The sequence below is a fragment of the Polyodon spathula genome, chromosome 4, assembly GCF_017654505.1.
Source record: "Polyodon spathula isolate WHYD16114869_AA chromosome 4, ASM1765450v1, whole genome shotgun sequence".
NCBI classification, from domain to species: domain Eukaryota; kingdom Metazoa; phylum Chordata; class Actinopteri; order Acipenseriformes; family Polyodontidae; genus Polyodon; species Polyodon spathula.
This window is the reverse complement of record NC_054537.1, coordinates 67,033,557-67,058,987: the sequence shown is the minus strand read 5'-3', so window position 1 is coordinate 67,058,987 and position 25,431 is coordinate 67,033,557. Positions and strand designations below refer to the sequence as shown.

Here is a 25,431-nt window from a genome sequence, read left to right as displayed (position 1 = left end):
CTTTTTCCCCTAGTTTAAGTCTGTATTTCAAACAGGTTTATTTGTACCTTTTATTGTTGTAGTGGACTATTATTTGGCTGTCACTGTAGACTTGTTGTTCTGTCTTGGTGGCAGTCAGTGCTCTGTTTATTCATTTTTAGAAAGGCAAACGCTGATGCAATTTGATTGCAGTGTTCTCAAATGATAGTGTAAGTGCCGTGAAACTCGTAAAATAACAAAACTGCAGCACTCTGTGATAAGCTGAAACATAGGGTGACCAGATTTTCAAAGCTCAAAACTGGGACACATTGTTAAATAATTGATAAGCCTAAGTAGGCCATTTAAATATAGGTTATTTTAATAGTTATTTAAATAACCATTCTTTCACTCTTAGTGTTATCTTTTTTAAAACAGCTATAGTTTCAGTACACTCCTGGATGTATAATTTGTGGCTAATTAGTTTAAGTAGCCATATTGTGTTATAGTGTGTACTTTATATTGGCGCACAATTGGCCTAGCGCTGCCCGGGTAGGGAGGGCCTAGGTCGGCAGGGGACCCCTTTGGCCGATAGGGCGCCTGTGGGTCTGCAGTGAAACCGCCAGATACATGTTGGTTCCGCTGTGGATTCGCAGTGCGAAAAATGACAGATTGGCAAGAGCACGTTGTGGAGGACGCGTGCTCCAGCCTCCGTTCCCCGAGCCTGAGGGAAGGGTTGCGGGCGGTGAGCCGAGGATACAGATAATAATTGGGCCCACTAAATTGGGGAGAAAACCAGGGGCAAAAATTGGAGACGACTAAATTTTTTATTAAAAAATAAATACATAAAAAAAATACATTCAGGTTTTGCCATTTTTCTATTTTTTTTTTTGGCTGCGTCAGGCTCTATTTATTTATTGACGTTGTTGATGTGGTTTAATCTGGTGGATTCCGATGCTTGCAACCTCCCTGCTCTGACGAGTTTCTTGGCGAAATCCTGTCAGAACTGAACTGCTACAACCTTATTTATACACAATTGTAGATTCATTGAATATAAACTAAATGAAAGCGCACTGAGGAATAAGCACATACTGTATTTATCACATTGTAAAAAAAAAAAATGATTGATTACCCTACTAACTTGTTTTTGTTTTTTTTCATTTTATTGTTTTCATTGCAGGTGCTATAAACTAAGTGGTTGTTTACGTTATTTTGACAAACGGTATTTGGAATGTGTCGCGCTACATGAACTGCTTGAAAACCGGGACTATATTATTATTATTTTTTTTTTAAATGAGCAAAATGTCCAGGTCGTCTAATCCCCGTACTGAAAAACACCTTCCAGCATGTTGATGAAGAGCCGTTATAGTTATGAAATGGGATGTCGGTGTAGTTCAGTTTTGCGTACCACGTGAAACATTTCTGTGGGCGCTCCTGGACGATTTACTTCACAAATAGCTTCTACAGCATCAAACACTAATCAAACTTCAAAATAAATTTCCTGTCGCCTGTGCGTAGGCTATCTTCCGCTAGAGTGAAGATGAAAATATTAACTTAACTGTGTACTACAGTTACCACAATGCTCTGGGGTAGCTTACTGGAATACTTCCTATGAATCACAACATCCACCAGGAAGTGTAGACGAGCGATAGGCGGTACAACACAGGCCCGGTTTTTGACAGCTCGTGAAAACCAGGACTGTGTTCCTCCAGTTTATCCAAACCTTATGTTGAAAGCTTAATTGATAAATTAATTTCGTACTTAAAACCGGGATTTGAAGACTGTCTGTGGTACAATGAAACCGAATCGCTTTTATTATATTTCGTGCTGTTTTTAATTTGTTTTTGCATTGAACTTTCTCTATTCATATAATTGTGTTTAGTTCCCCATTGGGACAAGAAGATATTCATGTTTAATTGCTGTGTACGCTCTCAAAAATCAAACGGCATGTTTCAGAAGACCTCTTTTACCACCCTAATAATAGGGGTGTTTGTAGTTTATGTGCTACACACTTGCTGGGTTATGTATGGAATAGTTTACACCAAACCTTGTGATGAAAGCAGCCGTGTACACTGTGTTATACCCTACCTTGCTAAGAAGCCCAGGCTTCAGGTTAGTATATTTTCCTGATAGTATTATTTATTTATTTGTTTATCTGATTTCGACATTTGCTTATCATTTATTTACGACGTTCGAATAGTCGAGAATGTGCAGGGCAAAATTGTATTTGGTGCATATGAGGAAGCTGCATGCATTTATTACTACTTGTGTGGGGTCTGTTGCTGCAGTGTTATCTTACCAAAAAGTAGCTGTGTGTGGTTTATGCAGTTTTATCCCACAGGTTCAGGATAGCATTTACATCATTATTTTATTTTGTCATAGGTTGTTATTACTAGCACACATACGGGGGACGGCGACATTTCAGACAGACTGCTTTCTAATTAAATTACATGAAAGTTTATACCTTAATGTAGAATATGTCATTGAATGTGGCAGGTGCAGTATTCCGTCTTAGTTGGGATCTTTTTAACCTCAATTAGCACCACACTTTCAAAAACAAATGTACACTTAAAAAAAAAAAAAAAAAAAAAAAAAAAAAAAACAGCAAAGAGCAACCGTATACCCCATTCATTACAAAGATGTGGGGATTTGGTTATTATGTTGTCATTGCCAATCAGAAAAGGCAGACAGTAGAGGTTGTGTTTGTTTTTTTTTTTTCAGCTCAGCATTTACACATCCTTGAAGGCTGCAGGGGATGGTAATCCAAACCTAATTTTGAACATTGAAGACTTTGATATACATTCCAAGTTTGAGAGGTAAGTAGAGTTTTTTTTTGGCTGAGATAAGACCATTTCAAACAAGTAAAGCTGGCTAATTGAAACACAGAGAATAATTCTGTAGTTAGCTGAACCGTTTATTTAGACGTGTAGAATCTGAGCATCATTTATTAGATTTATTTTGGCTATGTAATCTAATGCTCTGTTTGCGTTTTCATTGTTTATTTAATAAAGGAAAGTGAATGTTTCCTTACCAAAGAAGACCAGAAACAATGGGACCTTGTACACATATGTATTTGTCCACCAGGCTGGTGTCTCTCCCTGGCAGGACAACAAGGAAGTACACCTTGTTTCACATTTGACCGCATACATGGTACCCAAACCCCAGGAAGTCAACCTTATCAGTGGAGAGGATCCCACACAGGTAGAAGGCACAACAAATATTTAAAAAGGCATTAGTAACGTAGATAATATTTTGATTTAGCAAATGTGCCCAAGTTATTTAGTTCTGTTACTGTGCTTATCTCAAATTCCTAATTATAAAAGCAGTGCAGTTTTACAGTAACAGGACATTCTTTAAAAATGTACTGCTTCTTTCCAAAAAGGAATTTTCAGCTTGTCTGATGTATTGACAGCATGGATTCCCAGTATCATGGCACTATTGCATAATCGCATAACTCAACTCAGTTGGAAAGGAGTTCTAAAGGATGCTTGGTGATTAAGTTCTAATCGGTGTAAATGTGTTTTGTATAGCTGTCCTATTATTAAAAAATAAAAAAAAAAGTATTCTCTTATCACAAAGAATTTGACACAAGCTTAGCAAATAGCACTGCATTAAAGGTAAGATGTTGAAACCTACTTAAAACAAAAACAATTAATGACCGACAGTTAGTTATTTCCTGCTTACAAAAGTTGATGTTTTTGTCTAAACTATATTGAACTTCACATTCAATTTTTTTTATTATACTTACATTTTTGTTAATTAATAAATAAAATAGCATTCACTGATGTGATGCAACTTATCTATTTATTTTATTTGCCTAACACCCTCAAGTTAACCAACATATATCTTTTAAATTTAATTTTGCAGCAGTCAGAACCACACAGGAAAACCCCCAATGTCCCAGACAGACCAGTTGCTCACTGGAGGTCACGTCTCACTCTTAACATTATGGCTGATGACTTTTCTTTTGATGGAGAATCTCTTCCTGGTGATGTGCACCGCTACATGAAGATGTGAGTTATCCAATAGAGATTTTTATGGTTTTACTGAATCTTTTTTTTTTTTTTAAATAGCTTTAAGGTTGTTTGTAAATTTTGTCTAGCTTGACTTCTCCTTAGACTACATTAACTAGACCACAAAGAATTCTGAAAAAGGCTCTGTTGGCAAATTTATCTACAAAACCACATAATGTTATCCCTACTATGCAGCTCATAATTAATTCCCTTTGTTTTGTAATGTACTCAAAAAGCATTTTGGATTATATTTATGAATTTTTTTCATGCAATTCAGACTGCAATATGGAAAAAAAGTGCAATATCTTCCCATACTGTTTGTCGACCTCCTGAGCAATCGAGTGAAGGATCTGATGGTACGTTTTTTCATATAATCAATATTGAGTGCAGTTATTGAACCTGTTGGGAGATGTACACTGAAAATTAGATTAACTGACTACTGAAATACAAAATGCGTAGCTACTGTATTTTCTCATTTTACTTATGTTTTCCATTTTTGGCCAGTCAGTGTATTATTTAATTGTGTGTTTTAATTTTGGTACCAAATACAGATGTTTAAAGGTGAATGTGTAGTGTACAGGAATCAAAAGCATAATGCAAAATATGTTAATCTCTTGCATCGATGTTTTCTCTTCTATATTAAAAAAACTAACAAACAAAAAACAAACCGTCTGTTTTCATTGTAGGTGATAAATGGTTCTACAGTGGAATTACCTCTCACAGTTTCCTATGATACAATTTCACTGGGAAAACTCAGATTCTGGATTCACATGCAAGATGCTGTCTATTCACTGCAACAGTTTGGTAAGTGCACCTTCAAAGCAGACCAAACACAATGAAATTTAACCCTATAGAACAGCGAGAAAATATTTTTTTACCGAAGAGGATTTCAGAAACAGTAAATATAAATGAAAAAATCAACCACATTTTAAGTTTTGTTTTATAGAGGCAAAGCGCAAAAAATTTATATGTGTTTCATTTTTACAGAAGAATTAAATGTTAATATAATTTTAGGTTTTACAGAAAAGGATGCAGATGAAATAAAAGGGATCTTCGTGGACACTAACCTCTACTTCTTGGCTCTGACATTTGTTGTGGCAGCTTTTCATGTAAGTTGCAACTGTCACTCTAGGATTTGCTAAAACCCTTATCTTTACCAGGGCATTTGCTTTCCATTAGAGTCTATGTATTTCTAAAGCAAACTACAGTATGGTATACATTTAAATTGCATGTAGCAAATTCAGATCACTTTTGTTTTACCATGCAACTGTTTTTGTTTTCTGCATCTGTACATCAGGTTGCACAGCATTACTTCATCACGTTACATAATGGTGTATAAACTGTTGCGTCATGCATTACTTCATGTTTACACCAAAAAATGTGGATCAAGAATGTCCTTTGTAGCTCAGCAACTGACTGACTGAAACGGCAGTAATTAGAATTTAAAATGAGGGAAATGGCAAGAAAGAAGGTCATTAGTCAGAATAATGTGATTGACTAATGCTGAGAAATGCTGCATACAGTAACAATACACACATACAAATTGTTTGCTGGTACTGGTGTACAATCTAATTGTAAAAAGTTTCATGTTAACCATATGTATGGGTTTGCAACACATTGCTTTTTTCCTTGAAGCTCATGAATTGGTTTCAAAATGACTAACAAAAAATGCATAACCTGTTTAGAAAATGAACACTCCAGGTTAAAGGGGGACCAATATTTTCAAGTTTTCACTGTGCTGTTTAAAAGCTCTTAGTTTAAATGTTAGAACTATGACTAGTAGGTTTTCATTGTTGAAAATGTTGTAAACAATCTATAAAGGTTAGCTTTATTGACAGGTAGTAAGGACCAGGTACTCCTACAATCCCTAGAAAATGTACCTTGTGTGAGCTGAGAGAACTACATACAATACCTATGTGTATAACACATTACATATACACTCAGCACTTGGATATTCGTTACCCAGATACACATCAGTCAGATATAACAAATTAATGCACTTACCTGTCACACGCAATTTCTGACTCCTTCACTGGTTTTCTGATACAAAGTCCATCTCTTCAGTATTACAATGTATTTGTTTATCCATCAGCCACATTTTTTTTTTTTTTTTTTTTTTTTTTTTTCCTCGTAAGCCAAATCAGCCTGTCTTTATTGTGCAATTACGCAGCGCTTGCTCCAATTTCACATGATGAAAATGCAGCAAAAACAAAGTGACCGAGACAAGCTACGGTAATGTAAGTTAACCATTAAACAGTTTTAGATACTGTGATGCATTTTTTTTTAAGTCTCTGATCTTAAGTTGCTTTTGTGCATTTTCATTTGCAAGTGAACTGAGACATTATGGCCTTATCGAGCACTATATTGTGCAATTTGGAATACTAACTTTGGATGCTGTTTTAATTCAGGAAACTGGTGTTTTTATAATCTTTTGAAATTGCATTGTCTCTTACGGTTCACGCAGTTCTGTGCATGGGTAACATTTTGATTTAATTTTGCTGTTGGGTCATTAATGGGGAATTTTACTTACTGCTACAAAACGTACCGGATTTAAAAGTATGTTCTGTATTACAGTCCACATGTGAGTTGTCTCTTTTGGCAAAACCACATATAGTACATCTAAATGGAAGTCTACTTATTTTAAAACACAGTCCTTTCAACTGTATATTTTTGACATATTTTTTGTTCCCTGAAAAAATGAACAAGGGTTGTAACGGGACAAAATGAACTAATCAGATATTCAAGTCAACATTTTATAAGGTTTGATATGTGAATGCTGACTGTATTGTGTTACATGGTAAGGTTTAATAATGGAAGGGGGATCAAATACACAGTTGTGCACAAAAGGCACAAAGACTGAATAATTCTGAATAGTTTTCCCAAACAATGGGAAATATGCTTGTGCTCAGGCAATTATTATTATTTTTTAACATAAATAGTATTTACGTATACAGCTAGCAGTAAGATTAAATAAATAAGTAAATAAAAACTGTACGAACTTACATGATGAATAGATTTTTAAAAGAAAAACAGTGTGTTTTTTGTGCTGTGTGTATGCATAGATATTAATAAAAAAAAACTCTTGACGTTTTGCAGCTACTGTTTGATTTCCTTGCCTTCAAAAATGATATCAGCTTCTGGAAGAAAAAAAAGAGCATGGTTGGCATGTCCAGCAAAGCAGGTAAAAGCATGAGGCAGTCTAGACTGTTGGTGTGAATGAATGGCAGGCTAGCGTAACTGGCATGCTGTCAATGTGTCATTATTAAATACAGGTTTTATTGGCCATCTACTGGTACAACCACCATAGTTGCTGATGGGTTATTTTCAAAGGTTGGAAGGTTGATTTTAAGTGCTGACAAATTTTCAGAGGTATAAATGATTATTTTGTATTTTAACTTAACTTGTTAGTTTTATTAAAGTTTTTTAATTTGAATGCCAAGATTGTAAGTATGATAATTGTTTTTCAATTTAATACAGTGCTTTGGAGATGCTTCAGTACGATTGTAATCTTCCTCTACCTTATGGATGAACAGACAAGTATGCTGATTCTCATACCAGCAGGGGTCGGTTCAATCATAGAGGTATAGTACCCAACATGCACAACTAATTCATTGCCTCTGTGAATGTCTTTAACCCTTTACCATATCTAAACTATGTCTTAACCTGTGGAATAACACTAAAGGAACTGTTGAAATAGGCCCACAATAGCAAAACAAGTTTTAAAGGCTTAAGGCCAAATATTAAATGCATTGCATGTGTCACAAGGGGAGTCGTAGAGATTTTTTTCCGCAAGTCCTTTTTGCAAAAAAAGTTGTGCTTCTGAGTCAGATACAAACTAAGTGCTGCGTTGGAAAAAATGTCTTTGCTTTTCCCATAAATTTGGGGGAGGTGTCCTGAATAATCCTGCAAATTCACCACCACGAGCTAAATTGAATAGTCAAGAGTAAGTGCTAACGTGCAAGTGGTGAAATACAGTTTATTCGTGTACAGTTGTGAAGTGTTGTCCGGCTTGGTGCTGGCTTTAAGCGACAGCTCCCGGTACATGTTGGCCGTCTAATAACAACAAACAACTATAATTAGACACATTTAAACAAACAAACACTAAACAATCACGGTTCATTTTAGTTCTCCTTTTAGCAGTTTACTTGCGGTTTACCATAACAAAGGAACTTAGCCACGTCCCCTTTTGTACCGTCAGTCACGCCCCCTTGGCTAGTGAGGGCAACCGTTTCTCCTCCAATCCGCGGGTGCCACATTCTGGGACGATGACTTGTGTACTGTAGCTCAGCCCCCTTTCTAGATGGCTGAATTCCACCTTTCCCTGGAATGAATTGTCATCAGATCATCCAGTCCAGGGCACTCTTCACTTGTTCCCTTTACACAGCGCCCTCACAAGACTCATTATTTCTCTGTCACACACCACCATAAAACTGGTGCTGTTTTAGATTGCCACTGCTTATCAATTGAATTGACCCCACAGTGTTTTAATCTTCATGTAAAAGTGTTATCGCACTGATAGTTTTACTTTTACATTACAGGTCTGGAAAGTGAAGAAGGCTTTTAAGATACAAATGCATTGGCATGGCTTGAAACCAACATTCAAGGTTCAGTAATGATTTCTTCTTTTAATGTTGAACTTACCTTTTAAAATGGTATTTACACTGGTTACTAATTTGAGACGAACAAACTAATTTCACTATTGACCTGAGCCAGCTTCTAGGGGGGGGAAATGCTGAGACCCAAACAAATCACAAACATATTGCTACTTTACAAGTAGAGATAATGACAAGCCAAATGACCTCGTCACACTTTCTGTATTGGATTTCATCTTGTCTGTTCAGCCAATCTGAAGTTTTTGCCTTACGTTGGTGATCAATCTGAACACATTTTATTTGCAGATGCATACATTTGACAGCATGCACCTAGCTACTGACAGTCAAAGTGCTACTACTGTACATCAATTAAAAACACAGCCAGGCTGGATTCAAAGATTACTGCTTACAGGGTGTTCCCTCATGTGTTAGACAACCAGCAGCACTGTTTCTGTTATTCAAGACTCTCTTCCTGATCTAACTCACTCATTTTAGTTACTCAGTATGTCGCCTTGGTCTTTGATTTTAAGATTTTGAGGGTAAACCTAGTGCAGTAGATTAACAGAACTGCAAACAAAATACATGACTCCACATAACCTGTTTTGTATTCTCTTTAACAGTTTGGAAAATCTGATGAATCGGAGAGAAGAACTGAGGCATATGACACCCAGGTATAAGAGATATATGTATGTACGTGTGTTGTTTTTTGTTTTGGTTAATTAACATGAGTTTTGACCTGCTCTATAAAGCCATTTAAAACAGTCAGTACAATTTGAAGTGGGGTATTACTATGAGTAAGACTTGAAATTCTTTAGTTTTTAATTTATTTCCAGTGGTGTTTTTTTGGTTTTTATTATTATTTGGCAAAATTGGTTCTTTTCAGTTATTACACATAAACAACACTCAAACGCAATAATGTTTAGTTTCTATAATAAATTGCATGTACGTTTCACTAATACATATACAAACGTTAACTTTCTTTGTTGAAGTGAGGATGTCATGCCCCATTACCGCACACTGTAATGATGGGGTTTGGTGGGGTGAGGAAATAACTCTGTATCAATAATTCAGCTGAATGCAGACATATTACAATCTTAGTTTTATTACTGCAGCTCATGTTTCAACTTCTCAACTCACTTCCTGGTTTGTCAGTAAAGCTTATTGAGTACAAGACTGTTAAATAACTGTGTACAAACAAAGGCAAAGAAATGCACTACTGCAAAGCAAGCTTAAAGTTAACAGGAGAGTTTAACCTTGCTGGCTTTTACCATGGCAATGGAAGTAATTATCAGGGCATCAAAATGGGTAGTGGGAGGAGAGCCCTTGGCTTCTGGAATGCAACTGCCACCAATTCGAGCATACATGGATGACATGACAACCATGACTACAACAGTAGCTTGCACTAATCGGTTATTCAGCAAATTTACAATTAACATTGAATGGGCATGAATGCAATTCAGTCCCACTAAATCAAGGATCATCTCTATAATTAAAGGTAAAGTAGTAGATAAAAAGATCTACATTAATGGTGAGGCAATACCAACAGTGTCCAAGAAGCCAGTGGAAAGTCTTGGGAGATGGTACGACAGGGATCTAAAGGACACAGTTCGTGTGGGAGAAGTTAGACAACAAGCAGTGGAAAGGTTGAACAGCATAGATGGCAGCGCTTTACCGGGCAAACTGAAACTCTGGTGATTTCAGTTTGGTCTACTGCCAAGACTGCTGTGGCCACTGACTGTGTACGAGGTTTCCCTGACAACAGTTGAGAAGCTGGAAGCTTTAATGGTTGGGAAATGGTTGGGAGTTCCACGCTGGCTCAGCAGAGTGGGACTTTATGGTAGAGGAATACTGCAGCTACCAGTTTCTGCTCTAACCAAGGAGTTTAAGTGCGGCAAGGTCCGACTGGAAATGACATTAGTAGATTCAGGCGAGAAATACGTCAGGGAGGCAGCACCTGTGTTGAAAACTGGATGAAAGTGGCCGACAAAGAAAGCCGTGGAAGATGCTAAGGCTGTCCTTCGAATCGGTGATATTATGGGGAAAGTTCAGCATGGAAGAGGGGGTCTTGGTCTCAGTTCAGCTCCTCCTACATGGCTCAAGGCAACCCCAGCTCAACGGAGGAAGCTGGTAGTCAACGAGGTGCAAAAGCAGGAGGAGAATCAGGTGTGTAAAGGCAGTTTCCCAGGCCAAGCAGGGAGAATGGATGAGATGGGAGAGTGTGGAACAACGCAAGAGTGGCTAGCAAGACCTATGGACAGTGGAACAGCAGGATCAGTTTGCTCATCAGATCAACATATGATGTTCTCCCATCACCACAGAACCTGAAACCTCTGGGTGGATGAGGATCCCTCATGTCCTTTGTGTTCATCACCTGCAACATTAAGGCACATTTGGACAGGATGCAAGATGGGTCTTAGCCAAGGACGGTTTACTTGGCGCCATGACCAGGTGCTGCGATGTTTAGTCTTAGCATTGGAAGAAGTGTATCCACGAATGTGAATAAGGTGTATGAGAGGAAAAAAAAATGTTGTTATGCACAACTAGCTGCTGAAACGGAACAGCGAGGATGGAGAGTCCAGGTTTACCCAGTGGAGGTGTGTTGTTGAGGATTTGTGGCACACTCTACAGTCTGGAGATGTCGGGTTCAGTGGCCAAGAGTTGCGTCGCACAGTGAAGAACTTATCTGAAGCGGCAGAAAGGGCAGCAACTGGCTGTGGTTGAGATGGAAAGATTCTAGTTGGGGATCTCAAGCACAATAGCAATGCTGATGTACGGGTAAGTAAGCTGGGCTGAGTTGAGTGGGGGACGGAGGGTGGTGATGCTGGGACGCCAGAATCACTGTCAAGCCCTCTTGAGGTGTCGTGGGCTAGTTGACGTAACACAGAGGACGGAAGGTGCCCACTTGAAGACCCCAGAGATGTGCCCTACTTAGCTCAATCCAGACGGCTGGTATGCTAATGGGCTGGGAAGGCAAAATAAGCTGATCCCTGGAGCCAGCATTACACTTCAGCCATCAAGACCAGGCAGAAGCATGTCTATATCATCAGATGGAAAGAAACACAAATGGATGGAAATGTAGATGGATCACATTAGTTTACTGTAAAGCTGCATTTTAGTTGGTGCTTATCTTGGCGAGAGCAGAGTTCAAATCAGCATGAAGTGTTAACATCTACTCTCATGTAATGGAAATCAGCTTTTTAACAGTAAGTATTTTTTTATTTATTATACGTATTATTTTATTAATCTTAATACTGATGTTGTTTTATTAATTTTTTATATTTTACACCAATCATTAATTTTGTAAACATAAATGTTGTCTTAACTTTAATTATTGGTCCTGAATGTATTGGTCTTAAACAAAAACAAAAATAATTTTAAAACACTGGAGGAGTTTTTTTTTTTTTTCCAGCTACAGTATGAGTTGTTTTTTCAGCCCACACTAGTAACAAGTCACAAGCCCACGCTAGTCGAACAAGTGTTTTCTGTTACATAAGTCTAATTGCCGATTGGTCAGTAGCAATGTCTTTGAACATAAGAACATAAGAAAGTTTACAAACGAGAGGAGGCCATTCGGCCCATCTTGCTCGTTTGGTTGTTAGTAGCTTATTGATCCCAAAATCTCATCAAGCAGCTTCTTGAAGGATCCCAGGGTGTCAGCTTCAACAACATTACTGGGGAGTTGATTCCAGACCCTCACAATTCTCTGTGTAAAAAAGTGTCTCCTATTTTCTGTTCTGAATGCCCCTTTTTCTAAACTCCATTTGTGACCCCTGGTCCTTGTTTCTTTTTTCAGGCTGAAAAAGTCCCTTGGGTCGACACTGTCAATACCTTTTAGAATTTTGAATGCTTGAATTAGGTCGCCACGTAGTCTTCTTTGTTCAAGACTGAACGGATTCAATTCTTTTAGCCTGTCTGCATATGACATGCCTTTTAAGCCCGGAATAATTCTGGTCGCTCTTCTTTGCACTCTTTCTAGAGCAGCAATATCTTTTTTATAGCGAGGTGACCAGAACTTTATGTAGAATGAGTAGAGAGCTATTGACAATATTAAATATATTTGCAAAAAATAGAAACTAAATTTTCTAAATAGATTTTCAGGAGGGTGTTTTTTTCCTGGTTGTTATCGGTTAAAACCAAAAACTTCAAGTCCTAACTATGAAATACCGGCCACTCAAATATTTACATATGAAAATGTACTGTAGAATGTTGTACTGTCATTCATACTATTGCCCTGTAATTAGTGAAATAAATAATGTTTGTGTTTAGAACATGCTGATTCTATAGTTATGATAAGAGAATTTCTGTATTTCATCACTGTTTATTCTTGTCAAACCAACGTGTAGAATTTTAACATGTTTAAACGTTTGTTAATTTTCTTTTTTTCTAAGGGCACCATGCGTAGAAAATTATTGTGATTCTGCAGCTTAGTTGTATCTTCAATTTTCTATTAATATAGTATTAATATACTATATTTTCTATTAATATATTAATAGTTTTTTTTTTTTTTTTAAAACTGTAGTTCATGTATGTTGTTACTGCATCTTGTAAACCGCTTTGTGGTGGTGGTCCACTATGAAAGGCGCTATATAAAATAAAGATTCATTAATTGATTGATTGATTGATAGCAAGACAATAAAATTATAGTTTAATAGGAAGGAAGAGAAAGAAGAAAGACAGAATTTCCTTTGAAGTTTAAACTGTGTTAAAGGAATGTTTAGCCAAAGGTGTCACTTTCCTAAGAACACAGAATACAGTGCAATCACCTTTCAAGTTGTCAAAATGTAGGGTACAGTAAAGTTTTCCTGCCATCTGGCTGCTTCACTTAATATTGAAACCAAATTGCCTTCATACTAGCTGTCTATGTAACCTAGCTAATTTTTAAACTATCCAGTATATGTTTGTCCAACACAATGCTGTATTGATCAAAAGATCCTGATGTTGAAGGCCACAACAAAAAACTTTTTTTTTTTTTTTTTTTTCAGGCAATGAAATATTTATCATATTTGCTCTATCCCTTGTGTATTGGAGGAGCAGGGTACTCACTGGTGTATGTAAAATATAAAAGGTAAGAGTCCTGATTTTATACTTTTTAAAAACTTTTTTTAAACAAAAAAATATATATATATATATATATATATATATATATATATATATATGTGGTTTGGCAATTAGCTGCATCATAATAAAAAAATGCCCAATTTGAATTGAACAGCAATATATAGTACTTATTTTTGTAAAGATTACTTCTCATTGACCAACATTTAAACGATATGTTGAAAAGAAAACAGTAAAGAATTGAAAAATCCACACTTACATGCTGAATACAGTAATTACATGTCCTTTCTCTTGGGGGAAAAAAAGTATGCCGTGTAGATTGCTTCATGTTTTTCGTGCAGTTCTCAATGCACTGTTTGCAGTTGCCTCCTCATGCCCGTTGCCTGGTTGCAGTTTGTGTGAAGATAGCGGGCAGGCAGCACTTGCGTACATCATGCATGACTCGCACATTAATAGGTTATCTTTGACTTAGCTTTATCTTTCACTTAGCCAACAATGGTCTTTGTTTTTACTGAGAGAATAACATATTCACACTGTCCGTCAGTACTAAGATCGTTGTATCTGGGTCGATCCTGTACGTGCTCGTTCTAATAGAGCTAATTTGCATTGAAAAGATCGGCTCTTGCTGTTGGGATCGTTAAAAATGGGAGTTTATTATAAGAAGGGTTCATTATAGTGCATTTAGCCTGTATATTTATATATTATTGCAATTAACAATTTTACTTGATTTGATTTTTTCACAGTTGGTACTCTTGGCTAATCAACAGCCTTGTAAACGGTAAGACATGTGTTTTCCTAACCTCACAAAGCAATACTGTTCCATGTTATTTATATGCTTCTGTTTACAGATGCATCTGTGCCTTTAAAGATAAAGATTGCGTGCGCTGGGTGAAAATAAAATCTTGGAACCACATGTCAGCGGTGTTTCAAAGTTACGTCATGACACTACCTTTAACCAGTCAGAGAGTTTAAGGGGTAGGTTTTCCATTTTAAGCACTTCAAGAAGTTAAAACGTTAAAATGGCTGCTAAAAAAATAACAGATTATTTTCAAAGCAAAAATAGTGACAATGAATATGCAAATTACCAAACCGAAATGGATGAGGAAAAAGAAAACGTAGAAAATGAAAAAGAGCAAACCTATAGAGTCAACGAAGAGCAACTTGTAAAAAACTTCAATTCACTGACGCCATAGCAACTCTAAAGCCATTAAAAAAACAAAAACAAAAAAAAAAACATATAATAACACAAAAATGATTTTTAATCAAGTGTATTTATTGCAGATCATCGTAACTCATTGTTTGCGTACTATTGTCTTCTAATCAAAATATATTAAATGTACAAAAAGCCAGATTGGAAAAATAGATCAGCTATTACCATTTAAACCGGTTGATCTACGCATAATCAGAATTATTTAACACACAATGTGTAAGATTGTTTATTTTATTTTGAATGAGGATAACACAACCTAATAAACGACGCTTCTGTTAACTTGCTGAGCACACCACTGTTTTGTACTTTAAAAATGATTTAACAGCTTTACCGTTTCCGACCGGGGCAAAAAATGAAGGCTGAATTCTGGGACAGTCACTGTTTTCCCAGGATGTCTAGTAACCCTATTCACATCACGGTACTTACAATGTATACATCGTAAAGCCTATACATTTAAATTGATTAAATGTCCACAAACTTGCGGCTTTATTTGCCAAATTGTATAATTGTTAGGTATGTGATGCATACATTTAAACAAGCTCTATGTGCAGGACTAAAATAATGTTACTGCTAAACAAATTCCCAGCATGAGGGAAACTTTTCATTTTCTTAGTGACGTTACTGTAATTATTTGTTTAATTCTAGATAGAGGTACCCACAAAACTGAACATTTCCTCATATTGATACGTAACAAAATATGATCACAGGTTACATTTGTAGATATGTGTGAAACCTAATATTTCTGACAATTTTGTGGCAGTATTTTTGGTTAAATTGATTCAGGGAAACGTCTACTCGTGAGATAATCACTTCCAGCAAGAACTCTTAATGCAAGCACTGCTAACATAAAAGAAAACATGGCTCAAAGCACACAGAGGTGCTTAAATTCTGCAAAGCAAAGCCAAATGTGTGGAATTATTTCCTAATAAAATAAATCTAAAAAGGATGGCTGTATAGCATCAAACATTGTGGTATGTTGTTTATGCAAGGCTAAAGTAAAATATGCTGGTGGTACCACCAACCTTACATACAGTCCTACATCTTAAAGTACTGCAATGGCAATTAAAGTATTGCTTTTTCTAAAACAAATAATATGAATTCATGTTTGATTTGTACATTGAATTGAGGTGACAATTAATAGGTAATGCATGCATCTCGCCCACGACTTAGGCTGCTCCCCCATGATCAGTGCTGCCAGAATGGCAGTTTTCCAGCAATATTTGGCTTGTTTTGAAAGCATCTAGCGAGTAAATGTTGTCTTTGGTGGTTTGGTTATTTTTTTTACTATTTTTTTTTACTATGCATATTTTGTGATTCCTTTCAAATATGGTGTCATCACCAGCACAGAACTTCAATCACCACGATGCCCTCTGTTATATGTCACGTCCTCTCCCCTCTATTTTTTCAGGAGCTCTGCATTCAATAAAATTGCAAATTACACAAACGCTCAGTTATTTTTGATTTGTCACCAATTTAAGGACTATATCAATACAATTTTAATTGTTTTTATATTTATTTGTAAAGACTATCTGCTGGCAGTTTGGAACAATGTAATTTTACACTATGTTCTGAATTTATTTATTTATTTTTGTTTTTTTCCGTCTACCTACAGCAAAGCAGGTACATAAATAGTTTATAACGTTACTTAGCAGTATTTTTTTTTTTTGTTATTAATTTTAAATGTGTATTAGTTATTTATGCTTTTGTAATATATATTAAATCTTCAATCTAGATCAGTTGTTTATTCCACACCCTGACACTGACCGATATATAAAGCAGCTTTAAACCCATGGTCATAGGATACACTTTTGAAAAACATGTTTATAATAAAAAAAAAATTAAAAAATTGCATTTAAAATCAGTGTTTTTAGAGAGTTAAAATAGCTTTCAAACCAACACTGTTTCTATTTTTCAAATTGGGAGCACATGTATGTACTTCAGAGGATCCAACAAAAATTAGTTACTGGGCATTTCATATGAGAGCTTAATTTGTCATATTACATTCTAATACTTTAAATTAATAAAAATGACAAAAAGCACAGTTTATATATGTAGATTTATTTCGGTAGCCAAAAATCAACATCAGCATCATTCACCGTTGAATTCCAATATGTATTGCAATATATCACAATATTGTCTTCAGTATTGCAATACAGATCCTCAGTCCTAATACCCACCCCTATTATCCTAGTGATAATTTGGTACAAATTATCGAGTGTATCAGAATCAAGGGGGGATATGAAGGCTTGTCTGTCAAACCCACATTTTTACATGTGCATAGGGGGGATATTGGTCTAGGTTCTATTAAACGTTGCATAGACGTTTGTTAATTGTTAACCACATACTATGAATATACCTGTAATGCATTCTGATTATTTTTTTATTTTTTTTAACAAGGGGTTTATGCTTTTGGATTCTTGTTCATGTTACCGCAGCTCTTTGTTAATTATAAGGTTAGTACTGAAAACGTGTTTTGCTGTGTCTTTCCTAAATGTCCTGTAATTAGAAAATATGTATGGTCTCTTCTGAGCTTATGTAGGTGATTAGATATATTATTGATTTATAATGTTGTGTGTTTTTGCAATGCCCTTGCATGCCTGGTGTTTAAAATGTGTTTTATATATAAGAAGACAGTGTAAGATAAAAACAGAATATATAACTCAATGGAGAAAAAAGGGACTGTGTGAATGTACAGACTTTAAATATGTAGTGCTTCCATTTGTACTGACATTTGATGAATGTGTCATTATTATTTTTATTATTATTATTAATTAATTTATTTATTTTTAACAGTTCAAATCTGTTGCCCATTTGCCATGGAAGGCATTCATGTACAAGGTAAATTTGTTTCATTTACAGTAATCTAGTACAGTAGTGTGGATCATCCAGGTAACTATTCATTTGACTACCACGGGACACTAGTACAAGTTTATATTAAAAGAAGAATATATATATATATATATATATATATATATATATATATATATATAATTGATGGCTTGCTAGCTTTTTTTTTTTTTTTTTTTTTTAATACATACATATATAATAATATATATAAAAAGGGTTGGTTTCCAAAATGCTGGACAATCTAACTGTATACACCAGGTATACATTACCAGGACCTGAAAATTGATCAATTCATCTCAACCTGACAAGTGTCGCCAAAATAAATAATATAGTAATGTATAATAATGTTCATTAAAACAATGAATGTTCATATCTACACATTGATAAAACATTTATGGATTTGTCAAAGAAAGTGTTCTACAACAGTAGTTCCCAACCTTTTTGGGTGTGTGTGGACCCCTTCTGAACCTCCAAAAATTTCGCAGACCTCCATGTACTACTATCTATTGAATGAGATGGATGCAGTAATTGTATCAATTAAATATCCAATTAAAACCAATATTAACAACTTCTGGGACAAATATATAAATATTGACAAAAATCTGATGTTTGTATTCTCTAGAAATGACAAATATACTGTGCACTTGTTTACTGCCTCACCAGAAGTTGCATGACAGTTTTATTTTTATATTTTATATAAAACTAACAGGATGAACACAGCAGCTCGAGCCTCTATTTAAAAGTTTTAGACAGCAAAGAGTAAACAAACCAGATTATGCGCGTGGACGCATATTGATCTCTATGTTACGCCATCTGCTTCAGTCAAAAACCCGTTCTGCTGCTTTAGAGCGATTCAGAATCTCATGGGATATAAAAAAGGCAAGCATGTCATTCTGAAATGCCTCACTTAAACAGTGCCTCACTTGCTGGAAATGTGTACTGATTTCTATATAGATTGTGTGTGTGTGTGTGTGTGTGTATATATATATATATATATATATATATATATATATATATATATATATATATATATATATATATACAGTGGCTTGCAAAAGTATTCAGACCCCTGACCAATTCTCTCATATTACTGAATTACAAATGGTACATTGAAATTTCGTTCTGTTCGATATTTTATTTTAAAACACTTAAACTCAAAATTAATTATTGTAAGGTAACATAAGTTTTATGTTGGGAAATATTTGTAAGAAAAATAAAAAACTGAAATATCTTGTTTGCATAAGTAATCAACCCCCACACTTTAATATTTGGTAGAGCCACCTTTCGCTGCAATAACAGCTTTAAGTCTTTTGGGGTAAGTATGTACCAGCTTTGCACACAGTGTAGGAGTGATTTTGGCCCATTCTGCTTGGCAGATTTACTCCAGGTTGGTTGGATGACGCTCGTGGACAGCAATTTTCAAATAGTGCCACAGATTCTCAATGGGATTGAGATCAGGACTTTGACTGGGTCACTGTAGGACATTCACCTTTTTGTTCTTGAGCCATTCCGATGTTGCTTTGGCCTTGTGCTTTGGATCATTGTCCTGCTGAAAGGTGAATTTCTTTCCAAGCTTCAGTTTTTTTAGCAGACTGAAGCAGATTCTCTTGCAGTATTTTCCTGTATTTTGCTCCATCCATTCTTCCTTCAAATTGTAACAAGTTGCCCAGTCCCTGCTGATGAGAAGCATCCCCACAGCATGATGCTGCCACCACCATACTTCACTGTAGGGATGGTGTGTCTTGAGGCATGGGCAGTGTTAGGTTTGCGCCACACATAGTGCTTTGAGTTTTGGCCAAAAAGCTAAATCTTGGTCTCATCTGACCAAAAACCTTTTCCCACATCGCAGCTGGGTCACTCTCATGCTTTCTGGCAAACTCCAGACGTGCTTTCAGATGGTACTTTTTGAGTAACGGCTTCTTTCTTGCCACCCTCCCATACAGGCCAGCGTTATGCAGAGCTCTTGATATGGTTGACTGGTGCACCATTTCTCCTCTCCCAGCCATTAAACTCTGCAGCTCCTTCAAAGTGATTGTTGGCCTTTATGTGGCTTCTCTCACAAGTCTCCTTCTTGTTTGAGTGCTGAGTTTTAAGGGGCGGCCTTTTCTTGGCAGTGCCTGGGTGGTGTGATGCAGCTTCCACTTCCTGATTATTGATCCAACTGTGCTCACTGGGATATCCAAACACTTTGATATTATTTTGTACCCTTTCCCTAATCTCTGCATTTGTATTACTTTATCTCTAACTTTTGTAGAATGCTCTTTCGTCTTCATTTTCCTTCAGATTCACAGCCTTACCAATGATCCTTCAACAGTGGGGGTTTTTATCCAGAAAATGTGACAGCAACTTTAATGGTTCACAGGTGGAGGCCAATGGTAAGGTAATTGTGTCCTCGTTTGGGCAATTGCTTTCATCAGTGTAAACTGGGAGCTTCCACAGCACAGGGGTTGAATACTTATGCAAGCAAGATTATTTCAGTTTTTTATTTTTCTTAAAAATATTTCCCAACATAAAACCAATGTCACCTTACAATAATTGATTCTGAGTTTCAGTGTTTAGAAATAAAATATCAAACAGAATGAAATTTCAATGTACCATTTGTAATTCAGTAATATAAGAGAATTGGTCAGGGGTCTGAATACTTTTGCAAGGCACTGTATGTGTGTGTGTGTGTGTTATATATATATATATATATATATATATATATATATATATATATATATATATATATATATATATATATATATATATATATATATATAGAGAGAGAGAGAGAGAGAGAGAGAGAGAGAGAGAGAGAGAGAGAGAGAGAGAGAGAGAGAGAGAGAGAGAGAGAGAGAGAGAGAGAGAGAGAGAGAGAGAGAGAGAGAGAGAGAGAGAGAGAGAGAGAGAGAGAGAGAGAGAGAGAGAGAGAGAGAGAGAGAGAGAGAGAGAGAGAGAGAGAGAGAGAGAGAGAGCTACATAGATAGTACTGTGCAAAGGTTTTAGGTAGGTGTGAAAAAAATGCTGTAAAGTAAGAATGCTTTCAAAAATAGACATGGTAATAGATTATATTTATCAATTAACAAAATGCAAAGTGAGTGAACAGAAGAAAAATCTGCATCAAATCAATATTTGGTGTGACCACCCTTTGCCTTCAAAACAGCATCAATTCTTCTAGGTACACTTGCACACAGTTTTTGAAGGAACTCGTTAGGTAGGTTGGCCCAAACATCTTGGAGAACTAACCACAGTTCTTCTGTGGATTTAGGCAGCCTCAGTTGCTTCTCTCTCTTCATGTAATCCCAGACAGACTCGATGATGTTGAGATCAGGGCTCTGTGGGGGCCATACCATCACTTTCAGGACTCCTTGTTCTTCTTTATGCTGAAGATAGTTCTTAATGACTTTCGCTGTATGTTTGGGGTCATTGTCATGCTGCAGAATAAATTTGGGGCCAATCAGATGCCTCCCTGATGGTACTGCATGATGGATAAGTATCTGCCTGTACTTCTCAGCATTGAGGAGACCATTAATTCTGACCAAATCCCCAACTCCATTTGCAGAAATGCAGCCCCAAACATGCAAGGAACCTCCACCATGCTTCACTGTTGCCTGCAGACACTCATTCGTGTACCGCTCTCCAGCCCTTCGGCGAACAAACTGCCTTCTGCTACAGCCAAATATTTCAAATTTTGACTCATCAGTCCAGAGCACCTGCTGCCATTTTTCTGCACCCCAGTTCCTGTGTTTTTGTGCATAGTTGAGACGCTTGGCCTTGTTTCCACGTCGGAGGTATGGCTTTTTGGCCGCAAGTCTTCCATGAAGGCCACTTCTGACCAGACTTCTCCGGACAGTAGATGGGTGTACCAGGGTCCCACTGTTTTCTGCCAATTCTGAGCTGATGGCACTGCTGGACATCTTCCAATTGTGAAGGGAAGTAAGCATGATGTGTCTTTCATCTGCTGCAGTTTCCTTGGCCGACCACTGCGTCTACGGTCCTCAGCGTTGCCCGTTTCTTTGTGCTTCTTCAAAAGAGCTTGGACAGCACATCTGGAAACCCCTGTCTGCCTTGAAATTTCTGCCTGGGAGAGACCTTGCTAATGCAGTATAACTACCTTGTGTCTTGTTGCTGTGCTCAGTCTTGCCATGGTGTATGACTTTTGACAGTAAACTGTCTTCAGCAACCTCACCTTGTTAACTGAGTTTGGCTGTTCCTCACCCAGTTTTATTCCTCCTACACAGCTGTTTCTGTTTCAGTTAATGATTGTGTTTCAACCTACATATTGATGATCATTAGCACCTGTTTGGTATAATTGTTTAATCATACACCTGACTATATGCCTACAAAATCCCTGACTTTGTGCAAGTGTACCTAGAAGAATTGATGCTGTTTTGAAGGCAAATGGTGGTCACACCAAATGTGGATTTGATGTAGATTTTTCTTCTGTTCACTCACTTTGCATTTAGTTAGTTGATAAATATAATCTATTAACATGCATACTTTAAACTTTTGGAGATGTAATACGTTATACCTAGAACTACCACAGTTGTCATTTTGACTGTCATAGTAAAAACAGTGGGTTTGGCTTAGCATTGCTGAACTTGAGAGCTTCGTGTTTTTGGTTTGAATAGCTACAGGAGACCTTTTCAGACGTGATTTATCTATCAACAGTTGTAAAAATACTCATTTTCTATTTAAAAATACTTATTTTCTACTTAAAATGGACCAATACAACGCAGAACTGCACAGCAAGTCTTAGGCGTGATTATATTGAAATGCTACTGAATAATAGTGTACCAAACCAGCTTTTGCGAACCTGGAGATGGAACTTACTGTTAACAGCTAACAGACTCAAACTCAGGTACAAAATAAAAGGGTAAAGAGAAAATACTTGTATAAAACAGTCAAACAAACAAATCTCTGACACTATTCTCTATTGCTTCCAACACCACCCCCAATTCTCATGTCAGTGCTTGTGTTGTAACAGGTTTCTCTCGTGTAACAAACAGGCTGCAAAAACTGTCAAAGACAATATCACGAAGGAAAACAAACAATAACATCAAAACATCTGATTTACAAATAAATTGTGGGAAAATACAAGTGAGGAAATCGGAATTAAAGTTAAGCACTGTTTGATATGTTAAATTGAACACGCTGTTTTGACTAAATTTAACACAGAACAGTTTCGCAGTGTGCAACGCTGCAGTAGTTTTAGATGCATTTTAATAGAATGTAAAAAAGACAGCTGCGGTAGTTCTAGGTATGTATGTATGCCCGGTAGCTCTAGTGTTAATACCTTTTCTCCATTCCACTAATGCTGGTTACCTTACATACGAACAGAATCTCAGCTTCCTTGCCTGCTTGACCGATAAGTGAACGGCAGTATTTGTTGTAGGCTAGAGTAATGCTAAATTCTTGCTAATGTTTGTTCTGTATTCATTAAAGAATGTTTTTAGTTTTGTAATGCTGAGCTTGTTGGCAGATCATAAATTTAAAAATACTGAGAACCGTCAAATGCTTTGATTGCTTTTCATTGCAGCAGTTGGAAGAGAGAACGTACTCTACTGTGCCTTCAGATGATGATCAAAGCTGTGGTAATTGCTACCCTTTGTTTTTCTAGGCATTCAACACCTTCATTGATGATGTCTTCGCTTTTATTATTACCATGCCAACATCACACAGGCTTGCCTGCTTCAGAGACGATGTGGTGTTTCTTGTCTACCTTTATCAAAAATGGTAAGCATAAGAGTCTTCAGAGTTAGTGAGCTCTATTCACACAAAAGTTGCTGTTATTTAAATACATTCTGTAACTCACAGAAGCAAAGATTTGGTCTGTTTCAGAGATTGAGTGGTTTGCTTAAAAAAAAAAAAAAAAAAAAAAAAAGTGCTTTTTTTTTTTTGTTTTTAAATTAAAATATTTTGGTTTTGGCCATGGAAAGAATTTTGATCACAACATCTGAACAGCCATACAGAGACACCTGCAGTAAGTTTAACTTAATGATAAATACAATAATTAAAACAATTTGCACATGGCTTGGAGAAAACATTTTTTTTAAGGAAAGTTTCTGTGGTGCATTAGTAGTCCTAGTAAAAATGTTGTATATAGAGCAGTAAAATCTAAAGCAGAGGTTTAGGCTGTCTCTTACATGTTTTGGTTCTGCCACTGTGCAGTAACATCTTCAATGTTGAATTCATTTATAAGAAGTTCATGATTGTTAATTAATCTGATTGTATGTGTTTTATTTTGTAGGCTTTACCCTGTGGATAAAAGTCGAGTGAATGAATATGGAGAGTCATATGATGAGAAACCTAAAGGAAAACCTCACAAAGACTAAAAAACTTGGCCTGAGGCTCCAGATACACCAACTTTTTGCTGGAGTGGAAACTTCTGACTTCCAGTTCAGAAGTGTATTCAGAGGTAGAACATGTTTCTAAAACAATGTGCAGAGCAGATCCTGCAGTACATCAAAATATCTGTTAAGTTCCTGTATGCTTCTGTCTGGCACAGACAGGAGGTATGAGGTTTAGATGAGGTTTTAGTGTTTAGACAATAAAAATTGGCTTTGTGGGTGATCCCATTGTTAGCCAGAGCCTACAGCTATGGCCTAACATTTGCATCGCGTAATTTAGATCTTTTCTAACATGTAATCAATGAAACTGCAAAATGATATTGCAAAAGTCTCCCGGAAACCATAGCAGTAGTGCAGTATTTCATGATGAATTTAAAAATGTCATTTTTTGTTAAGTACTGGTATATGGAAAACAGTAAAAGCAGTATGTAATTCAATATGTTAACTTAACATTATTCAGCAGGTTTCATTTTATTTTATGAAGCAAAATTAGTTAATTCTACAGAGTGATGCAAAACTTCTGGCCATAGCTATATACAAAAACTTAGTAGTAGGGGCTGAACAAAATTAAACATGTTCTACCTGACTTATTTTTTCAGTATTGCATTTGAAATTGAAATAATGCTATGCCTTCTCTGTTGCCATAATTTAAAAAAAGAGACCATACTTAAGGGATAATGGAATGTATTTCCATTATGTTGTCATTGCAATTGCCGTGAATGAACTACATGATAATAACATGATTTGGGTCGCAATTAATAATTTAGTAGAATGTGGTTATAATCATGTCTGATCATGGCACTGTGGTAACTACTGTTGACTCTGTTGTTTGAGGACCTACCCTTAATTCCAAAACCGAAATGTATAAATTGCTAAATATTTTCTGCCTATGATGAGTTACTCTTTATACCATATTATATCTATATATTATATATATTATATATATATATCTATATATATATAATATATTAAAATATTGTGACCTGAAAGCGTTGGCAACCGTTTTTAAAACTTGGGACTCATAGTTTACTGTTATGAATAATATATGGATCTTCATGCCGATCATTATACCTGTCAAGCTGTAAGGTATCCATATGAACTGATTTGACTAATTGCTTCTGTAAGTAGGCTAGTTTTTCACACAAACATACTTACAAAATGTACTCTGTACTTATGTTTTTTGTTGCGAGTCATACACCAGATGTGTTCAGTACTGACACTTTTATTATTACAATTATCCAGCAGATGAATCTGTATTACTCTGTATATCGCAGTCTAAAGCAAGCAAGACTAACTTTTATGCCTGATTTCCAGATACCATATTGAAAATACGGACTGATATATACAACCACAACACAACACGGATATATATATATATATATATATATATATATAAATAGATATATATATATAACTTATATATCTAT

At 36.1% G+C, this 25,431-nt stretch overlaps 1 protein-coding gene across 1 annotated transcript; it reads left to right on the top strand.

Annotated features, from left to right (window-relative positions):
- The first annotated feature begins 1,606 nt into the window (after nt 1–1,606).
- Nucleotides 1,607–24,323, top strand: LOC121314773 (cleft lip and palate transmembrane protein 1-like protein). Its single transcript, XM_041248439.1, has 17 exons — nt 1,607–2,067; nt 2,677–2,771; nt 2,967–3,156; nt 3,823–3,968; nt 4,246–4,324; nt 4,655–4,772; nt 4,983–5,077; nt 7,065–7,149; nt 7,446–7,549; nt 8,507–8,572; nt 9,181–9,231; nt 13,543–13,625; nt 14,359–14,393; nt 17,223–17,278; nt 17,619–17,663; nt 23,275–23,390; nt 23,905–24,323. Exons 1-17 carry the CDS (start codon nt 1,864–1,866, stop codon nt 23,987–23,989), a joined length of 1,653 nt encoding a protein of 550 aa, XP_041104373.1. The 5' UTR covers nt 1,607–1,863; the 3' UTR covers nt 23,990–24,323.
- Nucleotides 24,324–25,431: the final 1,108 nt, after the last annotated feature.

Coding starts and splice junctions, on each gene's coding strand:
- LOC121314773 (XM_041248439.1), top strand. CDS start 1,864: ATGTTTAATTGCTGTGTACGCTCTCAAAAATCAAACGGCATGTTTCAG. Junction 2,772..2,966: donor ATACATTCCAAGTTTGAGAG/GTAAGTAGAGTT, acceptor TATTTAATAAAG/GAAAGTGAATGTTTCCTTAC. Junction 4,325..4,654: donor ATCGAGTGAAGGATCTGATG/GTACGTTTTTTC, acceptor TTTTCATTGTAG/GTGATAAATGGTTCTACAGT.